We start from the raw sequence: 24523 nt of genomic DNA on the forward strand, positions 1-24523 counted from the left end.
TATTTTAACACTGTTGCTCTGTTTTTTTTTTCCAATTTTGTTTTTTTGGTGCACCAAAAATATTCTCGTCGCATTATAATATTAATATTTAACCACTGTACTCACATGAACTGATTTAAATATGTTTTTAGTACATTAATGGATCTTGAGCGTTACGTTTCTCGAAAAACTACATTTCCCATGATGACCGCATACGACGTCACGCCCGCGTCCGCTCCCTCTTGACGCACAATACGCGTCACCGTAGTAACTGGCCGACCCGCTGTGCTGCTGTGTCGATTAGCGCTGGAGAGGCGGAAGGGGCTGAGGGATTCTGTTATTATCGGTAACAGATATCCGAGTCCACCTGTGTTTTAGTGCGGACTGGACGACGAGATATTGAGGCGGAGAGCCCCTGCTAAAGCGCCGAGATGTTGAATATGTGGAAAGTCAGGGAGTTGGTGGATAAAGCGTGAGTATGCCCGGGCTTTTGCTTTCTAAAGAGCTTGTGTGTCGATGCAGAGGCCCGTTACTTATGAAGGTGCGGATCCCGTGACGTCACGCCCTCAGCTGATCACGAGCGCCACACGATTAATATAACAGTATGATCTCTCATATTTCACGATTTTAAACCTATTTATGTTCCCTTCCCGATCATGCTTGTTCTTCAATTAAACCTACACAATTTACACGCTTATTTTTATTTATTTTTCTCTGGGCTGTGTTTCAAACCCCAGTGAGCTGCCTACCTAGGCAGCATCTTTGGGCATGACAGGAGCGTGCAGCATTTTGGGGCATAATAGGCGCGTTTTGCCTTCATATAATGCTCTCAAAATGTTGACTAGGTAGACAGCTTCCAACTTTCAAGCTACATTCTTATCTGTACATTTTTCTTGCCAACACTGTTAAACCGCTAAAACATCTCTTTAGTCAGCAGCAAATGAGCTTGAATGGTCTCTGACGGTATTTCTCCTCCTGTCATATCTATTTTATTTGTGTGTATAATGTTGGAGTTTGTGTTGATAAATGTGATACGGTTCAGAGGCCCGTTATACATGCTAGCTAATTAGCCGATTAGCTTAGCTAAATGAACCATGCTAAATTCATGTGTGGAATGAATAACGGTGTCGTTCAGCCTTAACATCACAACACACACGTTTATAATAACACATTTGACGATTCAGCTGTCAACCCTAAAATACCACGCAGAATGACCTTAGTAGTACATGTGGGCCTTGTTTTGCTCCATCAGTGCTGAATGAGTTTCAGTTCAATCCTTCAGATGATTTATTTTGCAAGTGATGGCCACTGTTTGGTGCAAATTGATGAGAAACATCATAATTAGTTTTGATTTTAAAATGAAACGCGGTCCTTTTTTATTGTGATCACCGTATTTTATCTCTTGAAAACAAACTGCATGGCTTTTCTCAAGTTTTCAGAAAGTTAGTGCATGGGTATGTGCTTTATCCCTGGGCACAACCTAAAGGATTTGTCCACTGTTAAATAAAAATTTCCTGATAATTTACTCACCCCCATGTCATCCAAGATGTTCATGTCCTTCTTTCTTTAGTTGAAAAGAAATTAAGGTTTTTAATGAAAACATTCCAGGATTGTTCTCCTTATAGTGGACTTCAATAGCCTCCAAATAGTTGAAGGTCAAAATGACAGTTTCACCGCAGCTTAAAAGGGCTTGAAACAATACCAGACAAGGAATAAGGGTCTTATCTAGCGAAACGATCGGTCATTTTCTACATAAATACAACTGTATATGCGTTATATGCTCAAATGATCGTGTTGCACGTGCTTCTGCTTTCCGCGTTCTTCAAAAAGCTTTGACCTTCAACCGTCCGAAATCCATTGAAGTCCACTATAAGGAGAATAATCCTGGAATGTTTTAATGAACATCTTGGATGACATGGGGGTGAGTAAGTTATCAGGAAAATTTTATTTGAAAGTGAACTAATCCTTTAAACTAGATTGACTGACAGAAATGTTTTTTTCAGTATGACATAATAGAAAGTTGCCAACAATAAAGTTATATACAGAGCATCCTGTTGCTTGTCTAACCAGCAAAATGATGCTTTACTAAATAGTTACCAATGTGATGATCTATAAACACTGGTGTAAATTTTTCCTAAATGACTAAACAGAAATTAATCTTTATCTGCTGGTAACATCATTATATCATCCAAAGACCAAACAACATCTGTATCTTAAAGTTTCATTACACTGTTTTTATTTACATGGCCTTTCAGTGAATTGCTGAGGAGGATATAAAAGCTCTCAAACAAGTTGTAAAAACAGACAAAAATGGTCTCCGAAAGTCTATCTCATTATCTTTGTTGTGACATTCCCATGACCTACTCCGAAACAATGATTTGATTGTATTAAGTCTAAAGGTAAACCATGAGAATTAAATTTTACCTGGTGTTTAAGAGTACATTTCTTAATCCAAGGTACCAAGGAACATTTTAACCATAGAACTTACTGTTTTGTTGTATTTTTTTGTCACTTTGCCCCATTTAGTGGTGCATTTCTGTTTTATACTACGGGGCTCTTGAATGCTCAAATCTGATTGGTTGACCAACGTTCTAAGGTGTGCATTTATTTTCATGGAAACGTACGGCTAAAGTAGTTCTCGCAGGTCTTGACCGCATTGCAGTTCCATATGAACTGCAATGTGGTTAGCAACATCCTGTTGTTAAATATTTCCAACGAACATCCCGTGGATGCTCATGCGCCACCCACGGAAATGGTCAAGCACCTATGTAAAAAAACACAAGATATTCTCCATGTATTGATGTAAAATCAATATTTACATAGTGTAATAGATGTAAATTCACGTGTCCCGCATTGTCCCACAAAATCACTGTCCTGCAACAGATCAGTAGCTAGGCGGTCACCCTACTCAAGCCTCCGTTACTAGTTCTAAAATGACATTTTGGAATTGGCAACGGAGGCTTGTGATGAAATGCGTAAGAAATTAGTCCCGCACACGAGTGTTTTGAGGACAAAAAAAAACTGACAAATGTCTTGAAATACAACATCGGAACAGCATCTTGAGGTGTGGTGACTGTAGTATAAGCGGAATAATTGAGTCCGCTTGAACACCTTGGATGTGCATTGTTTTCTAAGAATTCAACAGCCCGTCGTCAATTATTCCTTACATAATCAACCTTTCACAAATGCTCGAAGGATTTTAACCTCTGCAAAGTTTGGTGAATAGGCTGTCCAGTATAGCTATAAAATACAATCTTTACTATGTTTGTTGATGTTGGTTAATACATTAATATTAATAAATGAGACCTTATTGTAAAGTGTTACCATTTTTATTTATACTGTTTTTATTATATGATCAGTTTGTGGAAAGGAGTTCAGTTAGGAGGTCAAAAGTTATTGAAGCTCATAAATCATGTACAGTAAGTCCTAAAGAGACTGAAATCATACAGAAGAGAAGTCAGTCAGTTGAGTTAGAAGCTAAACCTTTTACAGTGCTTGAGTATTGTTGTCTTTTACGGCATATGATAATTCATACTCAGAAAGTAGAACTGAAATGACATTCATTACGATATGATTAGTTAAAACATTTCAAATACACCTGCACAATATTTTTTTCTAGCCATGTATTTCACCATTGAGGATTTCTTAAAAATAGTGTGAAAAAATCTTGTCTCGTTCTCGTCTCGTGAACTCAATCTCGAGTCTCGTCTCGTGAGATACCTGTCTCGTCACACCCCTACTATCTAGTTTACCATTTGTCTTTCGTGTCTTCTTGCGCATGAATATTTAAATTTGCAAGCTTAAAAATGTGCAAAGGATAAACTGTCGTGAAGATGCAGCACTGGCCTTATCGTGACATTGGCAGTTCTGTCAATCGTCCTGAGCGATGTTAACGCTTGCACCGAGTAGTCCGTATTCTCAAGCCCTGCTGTATTTTGTACAGATGTAATTTTGTTTTAGCAAGTATTTTATTATTTTACCAAGAGAAAAACGGAGGATTATGCAACAGACTAGGGCTGCACAATTATGACAAAAATCATTTATTCCCTTGAAATTGTAATTGTGATTAATTACAATTATCTCAGTTACATTGAATGATGTTTTGAATAGCTTTATAGCGTTGTTTGAAGCAATTGCATGCATGTTTTTATGTAAAATAAAAAACAAGCTGAAAACACTCTTCCTGATTGGCCATCGGGCAGTTTTTCTTTGTCGGCCGACTAAGTTTTCTCCGTGTGTTCCGCACCGTCGGCTGAAGTTGGTCCTCGTCGGCTTTTTTTCGGCCGATTCGAAATGTTGAATCGGTGTGGAAGCTCGTCAGTCCGTCGGGCCATCTGGTCATTCTGATTGGCTGTTCAGCTACTGCCGCCAGCTGGTTCGGAAAGGCAGGCGCAGAACTGACGCGCTACTTGGCCGTCGCTGTTTAGCGTCGGTTTGGAGTGTCAGGGCAACTTTTGACGCTGCCGACGTGAGCCAACCCCCGCAGTCTGCTTTCGTAGCCACTAGTTCATCGGTGTCGGCTTGGTGTGTTCTGGCCTATAGGTACTAGCCACCAGGGTGGTTCCCTGAGAGCTAATGTTCCCCTAGGGCCATTTTCCTGGTTGCATTTGCACCACAAGTAGGAACACTGAAGTGACGTAAACTGCGCTTGTTGTTGTGACTTTTATTTTGACGACGCTGAGAACAGTGCTCGCATTCTCCTTTTTCATTAGTTTACAATAGGGCTGAACGATATTCTGTTTGAACATCGACATCGCGATGTGCGCGTGAGCGATAGTCACATCGCCGGAACATGCGATGTGAAGGGTAGTAGCCCATGGTGTATTAAGAGAACGTTAGCACCAGGGTAGCACAAACACAAGTTTGTTGTATGGCTTGTTGCTGGGGTGACATGCACGTTCCGCTCGGGTGTGTCTCATACGTTCTGAAAAGTGAAGCCACGGGCTCTTTGATCGCCCCCTGGAGGCTGGATGCAGTACAGGTCATAAACCCCGCCCTCTCAATGCAGTCGAATGAGACTTCAGTGAAAACTTAAAAATAAATTCTGCTTCAAATAAAACTTTCTGAAAGATGGTTTTGGTCATTTAAGGTAGTTGTTATCACACTGATATATTCAATTGTTCGTTTTTGTGATGATTTAGATTTTAGCTAGCAATTTGATTCTATAAAAACGGGGCGTGTCGTCATGATTCGAAGTTGATTGACAGCTTGTCTGAGGACTGTCGGAGCTTCGAGGGGAGATTGAAGATGTATTAACTAACTGTTAATTTTCGATTTCTTTGTCATTAACACCAACAAAATGAGTTGTTCAGCAGTAATCTGTACTAACCGACCTACAGGATCTGACGGATCACTGAACTTTTTTTCTGTAACATCAAATGTGGGCGTTATAAGCTAATTAATAAATGTTATTAGTTAAGATAACACACCTAATGTTAACCATGTCGGGAAAAAGCAGGTGATCGTTATCTGGCAGTTACTTATTATTTTTATGGGTATAAAATAATAATTAGCAGGACAAAACTAATGATAGCTTACTCTAATTACAGCAATCGATCTCCTGTAACGTTAGTTGAACTTGATTTAAAATGGCAGGACCGTTTCTGACGATTTAGAGTTGTTTCTAGTGGCATATTATATTGATTTTATCTACTGAATTTGCTGTTTCAAAAATATTATTGCTCTAGAAACAGAATAGCCTATTATTTTATAGGTAGACTTTTAAATTGTGTATAATTTTTATAGTCTATTTAAAATACATGAATGATGACGCAGTCGTCTGGTCGGAAGTTTGATATCGCGACTCCGCCTCCGGCTCAACGGACGATTCCTTCTGCGCATGCCCAGGCTCCAAACTTTTTTTTTCTTTGACGTATTGCGTAACGTGTCAGCGCCCATTCATCAGCCCATTTTGGCTTCAGTTCAATACAATAGAAGGAAGCGACGTCGCGTCGTCCATCTTTTTTTACAGTCTATGGTTCCGCTGCTCACCGCTCACAGCCAACATTCAATGCTAAACAGGGGCGCCGTTGGCACGGGGGACCCCCCCCCCCGTCAGGACCCCCGCGGTTTTGAAAATTTAGAAGTCGACCCCCGCACTTTTGATAAGGGCTGCTTCAGTCACACTATATCACCTTTTAGCTTAGGATATTTTCTTTCAAATTAGACAATTTTCAAGTTTCTGTGAGCTTTCGTTCATAAATAATCAGCTGTTTTGTCGCGGATGTGAACAGGAAATGCGCTCTCAAACGGAGAAACACGCGATCTCCAAACCATCGATCAAAGCCTGCTAACGTTTTAGGACAGGTCGATGGTATACAAATCATGCCCGAACGTTAGCGTTTGTCAATCAAGCCAAACCGTCCATTCAGAAACCGAGAAATTTGACACTTTAAGGTAAGGAGGCTGATCTCTCAGGTTGACACGCGAGCTGGCTTGACTGACGTTTTCATGAGGATTTATAGTTTATGGACTGTTTTGATTTCGGTAATTACATCTTGAAAGGCAAAAGCATTGATGGCATCCATAAAAGAGATATCTGAAATAGAAACGAAAGTGATATTGCCTCATCCAGTGGAGGACGCACGAGAGGAGATCTGTGCGTTTCATTGGTATGTGTATACTGTAGTACTGCATTTACAATGCTTATCAGTGGCGTGCACTTTGATCGTGAAAGTGAAAGTGCCTTTTGCGGTCGCATCGCGGTCACTTGCCAACGAACCTGTCTCAAAACATACAGCATACATAAGCATGATCATGCTAAAGAATACTCAGTTTAGAAGTTTTATTTCATTTTGTTTAGCCATGATTATGATGATGACCAACACTGTTTTACTTTGGCACTTTTGCTAAGAAAAGTTGACTTAAAAACAAAAGATTGTGAACCAAAATGCTTATAAGTTGTTTTATAAAAAATATATTTATTTTAAGTTATTGACTTTATTGACTTTAGCCTGGATTGATGGCTCTCAATATCGCAATATATATCGTTGGGAAAAAAAATATCGCAATGTAATTTTTTTCCAATATCGTGCAGCCCTAGTTTACAATCTGTTTAACAGTCATGTTTAATATTTTGTTAGATAGAACTGTTATATGAAGAAAGTAGACAGTATATGAAAAACTATTTGCTTTTGCCATGTGGTTAATGCCCATTGCCTGAGCAGAAATACATAATCATGTTTTGCTTGGTCCGCTCAAAGTCTCGCTGGATTTTCTCCTTGGTGTAAGGTTGAGAGGTCCTTCTCTCACTGTTTTCCATGTTTGTAGAGTTAGTTTGTGGGGGCTGGTGTATTGCACGTGTTCGACCAATCAGTGTACACTTACGTCACTGTTAGTTTCTTTTGTGCTGGGTTAGACCTTTTACACTCTGAAGTAGTCCTGATTCACCTCTCACAATGTAACATGCTCTAAACACAGCTAGTAAGCACAAAGAATAATGTACGTGGATATTTCTTGTAATCACGCCTTTGAACGATTACGAAATCGTGGCATCCATAATCGAAATTGCGATTAGAAATTCGATTTAATTGTGCAGCCCTATAACAGACATTATACAATTCCGTGCCTTCACGCAGTTTGTTATATCGGCCTTGCCGATATGCCAGTGGTTCAAAATTTGGCCGATAAATATCAGTGCATCTCTCATGTTTATGCTTTCAGTAAGACCTGATCAAGCAGTAATCCTGCTCATCATTTTTCCGACTCCCTGTTTTTTCTGGGTGTCTGACTTTGCACAAACAAGCCCTGCAGTCAAGTTACTGTAATATATGTAATGGAAGCCAGAGCTGAAGGCTTCTTTTAAGCATGCATGAATTCAGCTGAAAGGAGGTGGATATTGATATAGCTGGCCTTTTCATTGTTGGGTTTGACTCCTTTGTATGTCCTTGCAGTGGTACCACAATGATAAATAAATTGGTGCAGGTGCAGTCAGGTTTTGTTCAATTTTATGTGATTGTTTGTGGTGAAACATAATGTTGTGGTTTATAGTTAGCATAGTGATGTTTCTTTATTAATTTAGGGCTGGTTAAATGGAATGTGCTGCTGGCTAATGGAGTCGACAGTTGACTTTTTTTACTCCTAAAAGCTTTTGGATGTGCTCCACTGAACAGGAAATTCATTCTTAAATGTGTTGTGTTATCAATTACAGTCTGACATAAGTATACATTCAATTCTCTGTATTTTTGCAAAATTTAAGAAATGTATTAATATTAATTCAGTTTATACAAAAAGTTTTAAAATCACTAATTGTTACACTTGAATTGGTTACAAAATAAATGTATAAAATCTTGTAGATGCTCTAAAAATTACAAATGGCCCTTTTTGTAAGAAAGAGGGTGTTTGGACAGGAAAACAAATGTCCACAGTATGTGTTACACACCACAGTAGATTTTCACTACCAAATTTTTATCTGGTAGGTAAGTTGGCAAGAGTAAATTTCAAACCCTGAGTCAATTTTTACAGTCAGTTTTCTCTTTGCGATCATTGCAGTATGTCACTTGCATACTGCCCTGCAAAAACAGAACAAAAACTGAAAAGTTTGATAAAGTTTTGATTTTTTTTTTTTTTTTTTTTTTTTTTTTTACTTTTATGCTAACTTTTACTGTTTCATATAGACTTTTTTTCTTAAAAAAAATAAAATAAATAGACTTAAAAAAAAAGCTAGCTATCATCCTTTTTCTTAAGTTAATATCTCCTGTTTTTATCACTTACACTTACTGTAAAATTTAAAATGTCTACCCCCTTAGCATGATTTTGACTAGCAAAAAAATTGACTATTGCAAAGTGGATACTTACAGAAAAATCAACATAATTTTTTTTTTTCTAAGAAGCAGAGTTTAAGGGTGTTTTCACACCTTAGTTTTTGTTTCAGAACCTGATGCCTTTTCTCGCTTTGCTCGGTTCGTTTAGGCATATGTGAACACAGCAATCGTGCTCAGACCTGCACTAAAGCAATCGCTCCAAGATCGCCTGAACGAGCTGGTCTCGGCCCAATTGCAAACAAACTCTGGGGCGGTTTGTTTGTGGTGTAAAAGCAATTGGACCTACGAACCAAACAATATATTTCTTAACGGGAAATGATATATAAAAAGCAGTGTTTGATTCTGTGAGTAAGCACATGAGTTAGGCTACTGCAGTTACAAACCAGAGAGCACCTCTTCATCTTAAAACTTTGTGTAATTGCGCTTCTCTGTGCAAGAACGCTGTCCCGACGAACCCTTGATTTCCACTCTAGCTGCATTATAACTTTCATATAGTGTTTGCATGTGTCTCAAAACAGTTAGTCTTTTAGACAGCGCTGGGAGATACAGAGAGATCACGCTTGAATTAGTACGAATGTAGTACATAATTTAACTGCGGGAATGACTGCTACATTCTTATAGTGTCTTATAAAATCTCTCAACTAATGTTGCAAACTACACATGTAAATCAGTAGGTAACTATAATAATATTGAAGGTTAAATTAACTTATTTATATACAAACACTTAAATTACACTCAATGATGTTTTTATTATAAATAGTTTAGAATTACATAATCATATTTCTACTCCAATTTGATTTTTTAAATATAAACATTTAAATTGTGGCTGTCATAACATTTATTCAAACATGCATTAAATATTGAAGAACATTATAATGAATATGTAACCGTTCATAGCTATATTTATTTGAATGTTGCTTTCTAGAGTACACTTTTCTAGCTGACTAATGAGTTTGTTCACTGAATGTTTTTCTGAGTAAATGTGATGTTACGGGACATTGTTTACAAGCTGTTGTATTGACTTCTTTCCGAGGTTGAAACACTGATTGAGCGATTACATGAGACATGATACGGATTTCTTTAAGTTGTACTGTATATTTGAACATACCTTCAGATGTTTATTCATGGTGATTTCGCGCTGTAACTGGTATTAAAGCGGAGGAAAGGATGTTCACATGTGCTCCATGCTGCTGCTTCTCTTTAACCGAGGCGCTAAAGTGATCGGTCACGTCACATTAAACAGCACCAAAACGGTATTTATTTTTGTTTAATCTCATAATAAGATGGACGTCATTTAAAATCTGAGACTTTGCTTCATATCAAAAGTAACGAAGCACAAAGATTATTGCGATTTATTGGATGGGAGGCGCACTACATATTCTGCTCATTCATGAACTGAGAACAGACAAGACTAATCGATTCTTGAGATTAAGAATCGATATCAGTTCGTAAAAATGAGAATCGATTAAAATCGAGAGATCGATATTTTCTACTTTGAAATATTGCCTTGTGGAAGCAAATCGAATCAAGAAGAAAATGCGACATTGTAACAAATTAAGTCCCTGATTCGGAACAATGCAATCGATCTACAGGTGTGAAAATGCCCTAAAGCACAAGACCGATAATTAGTAATGTTACAGTTTGGGAATTTTAACACGGTAAATAAACTTGTCACAATGCAAGGATTATCGATTGTCGCTTGAAGCCGGCGTTCTGACATAGATCCCGGAAGCACTGCACTGTGTTTACAACCTCAACAGCATAGAAGAATGACAGGGAAAAGAAGAAATTGTTGAATAAAGTCATTACTTTTGTTTGTTTTTGCACACAAAAAGTATACTCGTCGCTTCATAACATTAAGGTTGAACCACTGTAGTCTAGTGATCGACCGATGTATCGGTTTACCGATATTTTTCCCGATATTTAAGCATTTTTCCATAATCGGGTATCGGTTTTGTAATATCGGATTCGCCGATTTACGGCACCATCTTGTGGCCGTTTTGAGACTTCCTCCGTCTGAGGAGATCAGTCAACATCAACTCAGTGCACAGGTAAAGTATATGTTCTACTTGGTTTGCTTTAATTAATCAACTTTATTTAACATAACAGACATGCACAAATGAGATCTGAGACATAAATTCCTGATATAGTTAATTTATGCAGCTTGTTTCTAAACAATTGAGACAAACTCATTGAGTCACGTAGTGTAATTCGTCATGTCCTGCCCCAATAAAGACGTAACTTTACATGAATTAAATAAAACAGACATGAATGAGTGCATGTTGAAAATAAAAGCGCTGAATTTAATTCTCTATCTGTTGTATTTGCTCACCGTTAGTCTAGTTCGTTCATATTGCTTAGCAACTGACGGATGATCAGGAGGCTTAAGCACGGCCACTGAATGAAACTTTTGACAAGATTATCTTGTTTAAGCACCCTAGATTATATTATCATTTACTACATAACAATTATTTCGCTAATACACATATAAATATTGCCTACCGCTTTGTGGAAATTAATTATTTATTATTTCCATGCGCGATCGCGGTTGTTTAAGTTAAATAGTCAAACAGCACTTTGTCAGTTGGCATTTCATGATTTAACGTTAGATTAAATTTAGATCATAAAATGCCAACTGACAAGTGCTGTTTAACTTTATTAGATTATATAATCATTTGATTTACTACATAACTATTATTTAGTTAATACAAATCTAAATAAATGCAGCTCTGTGGAAATTATTTAGTATCTCGACACGCGATCGCGGTTATAGTTTTGTGTAAATGCATAGATAAGTTACAGCACTTTGTCAGAAAGCATTTCATGATCTAGACCGACAAAACATAATAATTAATAACACTATTGGAAAATGCAATGATGTATGCTGTTTTGTTTGTTACTTTCCTGACAATGTTATATATTCCAGCTAATATTATTCAGTAAAAATTATTATTTTTTTTTTTGTATGCAAGGAGGGAGTGATTGTTATAAATAAAATGGTTTGTTCAGCTCTTTTGTGTTGTAATAATTGTCATAAACAGAAGTATAACAGTAAATAAATATCGGTTCTGCATATCGGTTATCGGGTACATAAACATGCAAATAATCGGTATCGTATCGGTTATAAAAAATCAATATCGGTCGATCACTACTGTAGTCACATGGACTTTTAACGATGTCTTTACTACCTTTCTGGGCCTTAAAATTGGTTATGACATTGCTGTGTATAGGGAGGTCAGAAGCTCTTGGATTTCATCAAAAATATCTTTATTTTGTGTTCTTGGGGCGTGGAACGACATGAGGGTGATTGATTAATTAATGACAGAAATTTCATTTGGGTGGACTAACCCTTGTCCCTCTGTTATGGGACTCCAGAGATTAAATATGTTTGGCAAAATGGAGTTGATCAGTCGTTTGGCTGCTGGGAGATGGTATGGAGTGATGCATAACCACAATCCACCAACATTTCAAAAACTTACAGATGTGAATCATAAATTAGGCTTAAATCTACCCCAAACTAAATTGTCCAGCACATTTCCAACAGAAAGAGTGAAATGCCATGCTCATTTATATGCCAAGTCATGACATTACTGCAGGACTTGATTATGATAACTGCAGTACATTACAAGAATAGATATTGCAATAGCAATTAAAAAAAGCTGATCGTTCCAACTTCGTAATTCTTGTCTTTCCAAATGCTGTGTTCACTGCGCTGTCTAAGAAGGTAGGGTACTACACACCTAAATAGGCAGCAAGCTTGCGGCTTGCGCCTGGCACATGCTACAGTGGAAATCATTATTCTTGTTGAGAAAGGACTTTGTCCAAACCCTATTTTAAAGTTATTTGCTCTGTTGAATTTTAACAAGATTGTTTACAGAAGTTATCTTAAATTTAATATGTCAGCATCAGTGCTTCCAGGAAAGTTAAAGTTGAGCCAAAGGTGTGAGTTTGGAGATGGGCTCCATTTCTTATTTGCAGTTTCCCAGTATATTTCATCATCTTCATCACGTATGGTTTTATTTCTTCTTGTAACTTTTTAATAATAAAATAGTCTTATTTTATTTTGTAATGACTTGTTGTAGAAGGTATATAGATGTCAGGTTATGCAAAGCTAAATCCTTTGATTTATTTGCTTGCTGTGTTTTGGAACAGAACTGTCACTTGCACAATCAGGCAAGAGTTGCATCGTTACTAAAGTTTATCATTTGCACGACTTCCCAATTCAATCCATTCAGAACTCCGAGAGATGGTATTACGTGAGCTCATACCCAGAGCGCACATTCATAAAGCCGCCTGCTCATGGCTAACTTTTGTGACTAATTTTTGCAGCTTATAAATGCACAAAATCTCGGTGAGTGTCCTCATAAACAGTCTGTTATGTCTTAAGTGAAAGCGAACAGCTGAGGAAAAAGTCGGATCATGTGTACCACTATATTGGACCTGCACTTTACTCTTAAAGTAACCGCAACCTAATAAACTTGCTGCTGTTTCTTCCTGTTAGGATGATTAGGACAGAATATGCCACCGCTACATTTTCATTATGCCTCCACTATCGTTTTGCTTTGTATTTAAATAAAAAACATTTTAATTCAGTTGGATAACGGTCGCCGCCGCTCCATATTTACAGAGTACGTGTGATCGCGAAAGTGAAAGTAAACGCGAGCGCGCATTCAAACGCGATGTCAATACCCCGCATTTTGAAAGCGGCTCCCTGATGAATGCAAGTATCTCTCAATATGAAAGCTATCTTAGGCTGGGCAGTGTAATTGTACCAATCTCTTAGCTCTGTATCAAAGAAAAATTTGGTCTTATTTGCACTTTGAATATTGAGATTGTGCGATTATGGTTGCACTTATTGTAAAGTGTTACCATAAAAATGAAAAACAGTTTTCTCTTAATCTTATTAAGCACAAACAATAAGGTTTCATTTGTTAACATTAGTTAATGCACTGTGAACTATCATGAAACTAACAATGAATGACTATTTTTATTAACTAACATAAACAAAGATTAATAAATACTGTAGCAAACATATTGCTCCGTGTTAGTTGATGATGGTTAATACATTAATGTTAATAAATGAGACATTGTAAAGTGTTACCATTTTTATTTATACTGTTTTTATTTCTATGATCGGTTTGTGGAAAGGAGTTCAGTTAGGAGGTCAAAAGTTGTTGAAGCTCATAAATCACGTCTCGTCTCGTCTCGTGAGCTACCGGTCTCGTCACACCCCTAAAAAACACAAATACACTGAGTGAGCAAATAACATTAGATGAGATAAATGTAATTTAATATATTTATATATGTGACCCGTGCTGGTAAAATGAGTCATGAGCAAATTTTCAAAAATGAGTTCTTGTTATTCTCACAAATCCTTTAAAATGATGTATGATTTGTTGGAATTCAACTAAAAAATGACTGAGATACACTTGTTTGAAGTCTCTAAGTCAATTTTGAGAAAAATCGAGTTAAAGTTGTCTGAAGGTTCCAAAATAAAATCACCTAGCAATCATACCTTAAAATCCCTGTTAATAACACCAAATTTGGCACAAACTAAGTCAAAACCCATATCTACAGGAAAAAATACATATTCAACTTTTTTTTTTACATGATTCAACAGACAACCTATAGTATATATTAAGACCTACTGTACTGCATGGATCTAACATAATGTTACACTTTAGCTGTTTTTCCCCAACAGTTAACTCCCTGAGGTCTGAAAACGCGTTGGCGCGTTTTGCAGGACTTTTTTCACATTGCATCAAAAAATACTCCGTCATTTTTTTGTCATAGAGACATAAATAATATATCAATTGAAACTATAGAATGTCTTCCTTTATTTGTGTACACTCAGAGTAAAAACACAATGTTGTGCTTTTTGTAAAATAAAGAACTAACATGATGCATGATCTCTCCTCTCCCTCTGAACGAAGTCCAATCTGATAGTTCTCAGAAAATGAACTGTAACTTATGAATACTAATGACAAAAAAAATGACACTTACGTCTAAAGAAACGTTGAAATGTCAGGTTTTAAATCGTGCAAGTCAAATCGAAAACAAACATTCTGTGTTTATGTGATCTGTATGAAAAGAGAGCCATGTCAGAAGTCTGTGATTCAGCTCATTATCCGCTAATGCGGCCATGCCCACGGAGCCAGCGCTATTCAGATGCAAATTATGAGGCAATACATGCATTCATCGTCTCAATCGTGTATTTATTGTCTTGAAAAGTGTTTATTTGGTTGTTAAAGCCGTGGTTAGCAATCTCTAGAAGACATGCCGTTAGTTCCTAGTTCCTTTTCTTCTTTATATGAATTTGTGGCCTAAAGGTGTACAGAGAGCGCCCTCCGGCTGCAAGTTTGAATTGAAAAGACCATTCCTGAAATGTCCTCTTCTTCTGTAGAATAATTTGTGGACTAAATGTGCACAGAGAGCGCCCTCCGGCTGCAAGTATGAATTAAAAACACAGTATCCAGCACTCATAGTGATGACAAATGGCCCATTATTCATGCAGATTCACGCCTCCACGCATACTGTGTTTCTTGACAAAATGTGTCTTACAAAAACTAAATCAATATATTGTTTTATATGAAGGGAGTAGGCAGCATAATTTTTACATAATTCTGAAGCAAAAACTCTAGTCTACAACCTCCAATACCCAAAATTCTTGTGAACACAGATTTAATATACTTTTTTTGGCCTTATTTCAGTGACCTAAGTTTTTTGTTTTTTCAATAACCACGCATAAACATTATTCCTTCAAAAATACAAACATGTACATACTTGACTTGACTTGACTTGACTTTTATTATTCGTCACGTACATGGTTATATGGAACATATGAACAGCAGTGAAATGTAAAACAGGTCCGCTCCACAGGCAATGCAAATATTAAGAGTACAAACAAGAAAATTATACAAAAGAATATGAAAAACCAAATAAAAATGATGAACTTATAAATAAATTATACAAGACAATATACTATAGACTAATAAATATTATCAAAAGCAAAATGTACAAAGAAATATAATGTGCAACAAATTGTGCAGAGTTTATACTTGACAGCATGAACAACTGAAAAAAGCACAAATGTCAGGGCATGTCAAAACTTCTCCAAGCCCCAAATCAGCCTCAGACTCCAGAGGGTTAACCAAACGTTCACTTAAGACATAGCAGATAATACAGATATTTTGAAATGCTGTAATTTTGTGTATGTGTATATTGGGATTGCGCACACTCTTCAGATCTGTCAGTCAGCGTGAGAAAGATTGTTTTGTTTACATCAGCATGAGTTTGAAAATCACATTTCATTGGTTCAGACTCATGCCTTCGAGAATTCGCTATGAATGTTCACAAAGTTGGAATTCTGCGCTTTACAACGATACCAAATTGTGCTTAAAGGAAGTGCCAATCGTCCAGAAGCGAGCAGAGAACAACTGCATTTTTCATGGTCAAAGGGAAAGGTGCTCCTTTCAGAAAATGGAGCAATGGGATTGCTAGACGAGGGCTTAATGAACTCATTTTTATGAAAACCTCAAATTCGATCAAAATTCACTTGTTTTGCTTATAGCTTGAAATAGCCCTTGCGCATTCCGACTCATTTTGCCAGCATGGGTTACATATATCTCCCCCCAGAAGAGTCACCTAAAGGAATTCCTCCCTATTTTCCAAGATGAAATTCAGGCCCTGTCAATCAAACTGTTTATTGTGATTGGGTGTTTGCTGCAGATCAAACTCTGAGTTAACAGAGAAAATTTAAAGCAAGCGTTGTAAACCTGCTTAACCTGATCTAAACCGTGTTGGATTTGTTGGTTTTGTCATCTCTAAACCTACTCTAAAACTCAGTTTGTTCAACTAGCTAGCTTCCTGTAACAGGCCACTGAGCTTTATTTATATATTTCTTTGTTGATTTGTTGCTGTTGAGCGAAGAACCCAGTGGTATCCTTAACTCAGAATCACCCATCTCCATAATTCACATCTCTTGAGACTTCTTTCCCTAGCAAACTTTCCCTTGTCCAGGTAGCATGCCTTTCATCTCTTAGCTGGTGCTTTCGTTCCTTCTCCATCATACTTATTATAAACCGCCACCATCCTCATCTCCATCGTAAAGCTTTATCCAGACCTTTGCTTCCCTCTGAAGCTCTAGGTAGTCTTTTTAGTCTGAGGTGGCGGAGCAGGAAAGCTGAAACCACTCAGAGAGCTTTCATGTTAGGCATCTTGAGTTTGTTGTGTTTTTTTTTTTTTGCAGGCCATAGCTCCACAGTGAATGTGTAAGTACACCCATTCATTTCTAGTGAAGAACAGCAAAGAAGGGAATAAAAGAAGTGGAGAGTAAATCTCGGCAGGCCCATAGAACAAAGAGGCTGCGAATGCAAAGGATGGCAAGACGCCCCTACGCCTGTCTGTGCCCCCTTCTCTTTGTGCGAAAGAAAGCCTGCCTCTTCTGCTTTTGTCTTTCGTGCATATTGAATATTCCAGTAAAATATGTGCAGCACAGTACACAGCACAGCACCGTGCGTGTGTCTGGAATGTATTTATGTGTGTGTGTCTGCTCGACAGGCCGCTTGCTTGCATAAACCGACATCATTTATTATTCAGTTGCCTGCGATTTTCCTTGTAATCTTACGCCAACTTTGCAGCATTCTCTCTACGAGTCGCATTGATTGCCACTCCCACTGTCGTGAACTCTTGCTTGTCATTGAAGCAGCCAATTTGTGGTCACACACTCACACTAGTAGTTTGTGGTCACGCTGATAAATTTGATTCTTTTGTGCCTGGTTGGTGATTTCGATTTAAACATTTAGTTTGTATTTTTAAAATTATTTATTGATTTTATTTAAAAAATGCCTAATAAGTCTCTTAAAGCTGCAGTCCATGACTTTTGGTGCTCTAGCGGTTAATAAACAAAACTACATGGGTCTTGCGGAGGAACATTGTAGCCGGAGCTACTTCTCTCTGTTTATGTATATGACGAGTCACGCAGGTACTGGGATACCCTGCAGCAGTGGCGACCCGACCGCTTAAATATTCAATATAAACACTTATTACAGGTGCAGTGTAGTGATTCAGGATATGACAAAACACGGTTTGGAAAATGGATTCATGATGAACTCGCTCATTATATAAATTTCGGGTCCTAGGATTTTTTTTTGTCCTAAGGCCTTAATAATAATTAAAAACAAACATATGACATCCAAAGTATGTAAGGTAGTACAACTAGATCTCTCTTATTGAATCCGAAAGGTTTTAATTATATTTTTCTACATATAAAGGTATTTTAAATATTTTGTCAAAATGTCATTTTGTTTAACCTTCCAAAGGTTCAATACAGCGGTATTAAAAATAAAATGGTATTAAAATTGTGTAGAAGTCATTGCTTTATGAGAAAGAATGTCCAGAAAAATGAATTTCATTGATGTCATTCGGAGTAACCAATATAAAGGGACTATTTTGTATCAAGTTATGCGGTCAATATCATGTGATAGAATGTGACTTCATTCAGACACCTGCAAAGGACCACATGGTCATGAAGCAAAGTAACTCACTCTCTTTTAACTATTTGAAAAATTAATGTTTTCACTTGCTCATGCGCATGTCCCGAAACATCAGGTCAGGCCATCAGGTACAACCGCTAGTTGCTAGCTAGATCTCAGCCTGTTAGCACTGTTTGAAAATATCGTCATTCAGTATAACCAAAAGTGTCATTCTGTAAAACCAAAATTTGGGTTAAACCGACTTATTTGGTGACAAATAAAATAAAATGTCATTTTGTGAAAAATGACAAAAGCAATGTTAATTGATTATTAAAAACCACAATCTCGTTGTTAACACTTAATAAAACTTCAAAATTAATTATATCTTCATTTTTTCTTTTTTACACTTTTAAAAACCTTATTATTCACTGACCCATTTTAAAACTTGTTGTTGAAAATAATGATCACACCAGTGTATTCAGGGCATTTGTGATGGTTACAACAGTTTAGAGTCCTTAAATTAATTTTTTTTTTTTTTTTTACTTTCACACATGCATTTTAAACTGTTTTTCCCCTTAGTCTCTTCATCTTGGATATTTTTACTTGGCCCTTTTGTTGACCCTTATTCTACAGTATCAAACAAGTTATTCCAGTGCAGAACAGCGAATTTTACCATGATTGTGCATATTCAAAGTACCATATTTATTATTCCTTTGTTGTCTTATACATCATGACTTTTACAGTTCAGATGTCATATTAAAGTGCAGTGAATAATATTTTTTTTAATAACTAAAATTAAAAATGATTAACAAAATCACAAAAACGTATCACTGGATCTAGACGTGAGAACCAAAGAATCAAAGTTGCATCATCTCACCTTTTAAATTGTAGTTGCTTAAACTCTAGCAATATAAAAGCACTGTTAATGACCTACTTGTTCATTAATTGTGCTTTATTTTAAATACATACATGTATACAAGGATAATATATATGTTTTTTTAAGAAATAGAATCACAATATAAAGATTAATAGGTCTTATTTATAAAATAAAAAAGAGAGTTTGTAAATTGTACATAAAAGCATTTGTATGTATTGAATTAAATTACAATTTACATGCTAATGGATTCATGAGTGATTTACCCTTATTTATTCTTCTTATGTTTCATAAAAGCCCAAAGATTTTATCCACACAGCCCTTTTTAACTTACAAAAATACATGATGTAATGAAGCTGGAAGAAGAATGTCTGTGTGGCTTTTTATGGAAAAGTGCTGGTTAAGTAACTTAACATCCTTCCTTGCCAGCTGCCACACAATTAGATCCATCTTTCAGTCATGGAGACCATATGTGCAGCATTTGCCTCCATCTGAATAGTCTGAATTACTTGAGGAATTTTGAGGTTTTGTTTTTGAAAGTGTTTACAGATTGGATTTGCTCTGCCATTTAAGTTAAACTGATCCATTGGAAAGACCACACCACCCACAAATCCTGAAAGTGACGCAGCTGAGCGGGATTGATTTCCTTGTTGCCAGTTTTTGCTGAAGTCATTGATTTGGATCAGATGTGATTTTGGCTTTCTGGCTCTTAAAATGATTGTGAATCAGCTCCGTTGTCTTTCCAGACCACCTGCTTCCACGTTCCAGCGAGATGCATGTTGCCCACCTGCTCATCATCCAGCACCACTAGACTGTCTTTAATAACTTCCAGAAGTTTACTTCCACTCTCCCACCCTCTGTGCCCTTTGGGATTGTGAGAGTGAGGCGGAAAAAAACACGTTTTCACATTAGTAATGATTATGGAAAGTGTTTGCAGCTGTTTCGAGAGTTTGCATGTTAAACCTCTGCTGAGCGCCACCTCTGCAGTGGTTGTTGTGTGGTTCTGATTTCAAGTATGTTGTTATCAAATGATGCGGAATTGATCTTTGATTTACAGGCTGTGTCCGTGTTGATTGGCTATAATAGTAGGATGCACTGGATAGTCTGGTCCAAAGGTCGTGTCACACTAAAGTATTCACTTCAGAATTAAAATTTCCTGATAATTTACTCACCCCCTTGGCACCCAAGATGAAATTATGGTTTTTGAAGAAAACATTTCAGGATTTTTCTCCATATAGTGGACTACAACAAGGCTCAACGGGCTCTAGCTCTGCGATGCGATCAACACGTTGGAAAGGTCACGTGACGTAGATGGAAATACCAAGCAAGTGTCCACAAAGAGTATGTACAAAGACTAAGTCAAATGGCCTTTACAAAAAAGGTAAAACGATGTCGGATGATTTTGAAATTGGAGGAGAAAATGAGTTTTTCGCCCTACCCTACTAGATAAGACCCTTATTCCTCTTCTGGGATCATGTAGAGCCCTTTTGAAGCTGCATTTAAACAGCAATTTGGACTAGAGCCCTGCGCGGGACTGATTTCCTTAACCCGTACCCGCCCGCTCCCACTGAATATCTGCCCAGGACCGCCCGCTCCCGCAACCTGCGTGTTCCACTCCCACCTGTGCCCGCAATGTTTGTGTCCACTCCCACCGACTTTCTCTCAGAGCTTGTGAAAAATGTAGGCCTAAATAAATACTCAAACTAAATTCATTCAAGTTAACATGCAGAATTACAGACTTTAAACATGATTGCGTTTAAATAAGATGAAGTAGCCGCAAAACCAAAGCACCACACATGATAAAAACATTGGGTATTTTTTTTTATTGGCATTATAAAACATAAACCAAAACCACAAATAGCGGCACTTACCGAACGATTAACTAAAACAACAGTTAAACTGTTAACAGTTTAATTAAATAAGCGAACGCACAATAAGAAATAACTTTAACTTATTAAATAAACGCATAGGACTTGCAAAGTAGGCTAGATATACTTTAAATAAATTTAAATACAAAACAAAATAAATAAAATAAATAGAATAACTAGCTTAAAGGTACAATTTGTGATATTTTTTTCCGCTAGAGGTCGCTAGAAGCCTATTCAAAACAAAGGCGTAGTTTGATGACGCCAAGTTTTAGAGCGGAAACTTGTGGTCTCCATCTCAACGGACGGTGCAAAAGAATAGGGATTGGAGTCTGGAACAACTCATGTTCGTGGATGCGATTATTAACGTTACTGTAGTATGAAGCAGAGCAGGGCCGAGTGTTGCGGGAGCTGAACGAGGAGCTGGAGCGATTGATCAACACACGCCTCACGAGCAGCGGGACTTTTATTATGACAGTCGCCGGCGCCGCTTCCGCTTTTCCGTTCATGAGTTTACGGGAGCTGTCCTTGTCGACAGAACCAGCGGCAGATGGTAAACAGTAATTATGTTCCATAAATAAGTAACACAATCCACCATAAAACGTGCAAGAAGTAAATAAGGAACTGCTTGAAGCAAGCTAGTGGTTTGCTGGACGCTAGACTCTACTTCCGCATTTGTCCACGGCACTGTTGTCATGTGGTTTCTACGTCAGTAAAGGCGGTAACAAAGGTAACTGCGTCATTGACAGGCGACTGCACTGCCCCGTGTCACTGTTTAGAATGGGAATTTTCTTATGATTTACAAGTAGTTGAAAACATTAGAGATATTGTTTGTAATCAGCTGGACAAAATATATAACACTAGCCTAGTGGTTTTTGGATATTTTACTGCAAAAATTTTACATATTGTACCTTTAACAGGCTATTGCAAACAAGAAAATAAATAATACTAATAAATAAATAAAAATAACGTAGCCTACTTAAACAAATTAATTTAATCACTGGGCATTGCATTGCTTACTCCATATTACTATGAAGGAAAAAGTATATTGCTGATTGACTGCGGTTGCAGACTTGTGTGTCTTTCTTCCATGATCCGCCCACACACACTGAATGCCCTATCTGACGGTTCACTAGATCATGCGAGAATGCTCAAAATAAAATGTGCGAATTTTGAGAATTGTTTCCAGGTGTCTGACTTGTCTTGCTTTGCTTTTGTCAAGTAAACAGCCGCTTTAATTTTCTTCTCAACTTCATGTGTTGTCTCCATTTCTATTATATGCCAAATCCCAGCAGTGCTTCCCACAGGTTTGAAATATACTTGCGGTGGTAGCCGGGCAAAAAATCCTCCTATTACCCACGGCACAAAAATGGTCTATTACATGTGACAAACAAATAATGTGTGATTTTTAATTTTAATTACATAGCATATTACATTTAATTACATACTAATATTATGCATTATTATGCATTGTAAATTATGCAAAATTACAGCATTTAAATGGTTCACCTTTTCCTATGTTCTCCTTGCTGTCATATAGTGTCTCTCTCAGTGAATGGGACACAGATTTTACTAGTAAAATTTATAAAATGAATAATATATGTGTCAAATAATGTTCTTTGTCTTTTCTTCCTGTGGGGGAGACTACAATAATTTACTATGAATTAAATGGAAATCTAATTAAATACAGTTTATAATGTAACCAAAATACCAATAATGCCCAAAAGAAAAAGAAAAAACTTAGCGTGTGACTTTTAATTATAAACAAGCCCAAAATACACTGGGACTCTTATTTTGAAATGTATGTACTATTGCAGGCTGATCCTTCAGACTCTTACAATCGTCTAAAACATTTTATATAAAGGCCATAAAGTAGACATTGTAATAATTCATCAACTTGAGTTCATTAGCAATCGCTTGGCATAAATCTGCGCTTTTCATTGATTGAGAATCACTTTGAAGCAGACTGAAGTGCTGTTGCGCGAACTTGTAGAACGTGCAACAGCGCCGCCTAGTGACTTTGCAAAATGCAGCACCTGTGGGAATGTTAGCGGGAGTAAACAGTTCTGACACACACATAACGAGCAGGTATGAAACGACTAGTTTATCGATCGCGGATGGTTTCATTATCTTGCGTGGATATAAAAGTATAAGAGGATAAAAATAATAAAAGCAAAAATGTGTCTCTAAATATACTTGGGCGGCCGTTATTATACGTGGGCGGCCCACCCAAGTAAAGTCTATGTGTGGGAAGTACTGCCCACCATTCCCCGCGGGTCTCCCGCAAAGTTTTCTGACCGCCCACTCCCGCCCGCAGCAAAGGTAAAACCGCCCGCTGCCGCGAGATTCCCGCGGGAGCCCAAACCCAATGCAGCCCTCTAATTTGGACCTTCAACCCATTGGTAGCCGTTAAAGTCCACAATATGGGACAAAAATCCTGGAAAAAAACGTTTCTTTTCGACTGAAGAAAGAAAGACATAAACATCTTGGATGACATGGGGGTGAGTAAATTATCAGGAAATTTTAATTCTGAAGTGAACTAATCCTTTAAGCATACAGTTGGCCATAGTCGGGCCATCGTTGAGCGTCTGTGGGCCTAGTTTTTGCAGTTCTGCTCCTTTGCCACTAGTTGGACCCCCATCTGTGGCTTTTTGGCCGATTGAGCTTGTTGAATCTGCGACAGAGCCGGTCAGTGAGAGAGATCACTCTGATTGGCTGCTCAGCTTAGCAAACCAGTGCACAATATGAAAAACCGAAGTGACGAAAGCAAGCAAACAACAAATGAAAATTCCAGTGCCATTTGCAGATCATTAGACATATTAGAAGGAGGTATATTACAATTCCATCTGTGGTAATCGAAATGTGAAAACGATAAGCAAGCACTGCTTTGTTTACGGTTTGTATATCTGTAGTTCTAGCTCTTACGGTTTTGAATGACGTGAAAGAGGGCTCAATTCCGTATTCGTGTGCTGTCTGAGATGCAGATTTCTGGGCACATGCTTCAGATTTTTGTGCACAGAAAACTTCCCACATGCCATGTGAGTAGACTTGTGCCGATATTCGGTAATGCGATAAATCGCGATAATGAATATGCACGATATTGTAATCGTCTGCACTTCAGAATACCGTAAATAATAATTTATTACCAATAATTAATTTTTTATAAGGCAATTAAGAATACTTTACCCATCAATCGTATAAAATGCACAACACGGCTGTATTCTGTCAAAAGAACACGCGCTCAGATGTAAACAATCCCAACGTGCACGAGAAGCCCATGGTGGAATCAGTGAAGGAGATGAGCTGAATGAAAGTGCGCGTTCACTCTCTGACAGCAGAGGGCGCTGATGGAACAGCAGTGTGCAGCGGTTACCATGGAAACCGTGCAAACAAAGTACCTGCGCTAGTGAAGTTTTTAAAATGCTTCAAACAGCCATTCATTTTTTTGTAATCTCAGTGTTGTTCATCACAGCACCAAAAATACTTAAAAGGATATTTATTTTCAAACCTAAACATTTTTATATTTTAATCTGGACTACAACATACCCTAATGATTAGAAATGTTCTGAT

At 37.4% G+C, this 24523-nt stretch overlaps 1 protein-coding gene across 3 annotated transcripts in view; it reads left to right on the plus strand.

Moving 5' to 3' along the window:
• The first annotated feature begins 266 nt into the window (after positions 1–266).
• The window catches only part of clint1b (clathrin interactor 1b), a 55135-nt gene continuing 30878 nt past the window's right edge, over positions 267–24523 (plus strand). For all 3 annotated transcript variants that reach the window (XM_067376103.1, XM_067376105.1, XM_067376104.1), the window contains exon 1: positions 267–451. In XM_067376103.1, the coding sequence (XP_067232204.1) occupies positions 411–451 (41 nt within the window). In that variant the 5' untranslated portion in view covers positions 267–410. The remainder of the gene's footprint in view (positions 452–24523) is intronic.

The sequence above is a fragment of the Chanodichthys erythropterus genome, chromosome 22, assembly GCF_024489055.1.
Source record: "Chanodichthys erythropterus isolate Z2021 chromosome 22, ASM2448905v1, whole genome shotgun sequence".
Taxonomy (NCBI): domain Eukaryota; kingdom Metazoa; phylum Chordata; class Actinopteri; order Cypriniformes; family Xenocyprididae; genus Chanodichthys; species Chanodichthys erythropterus.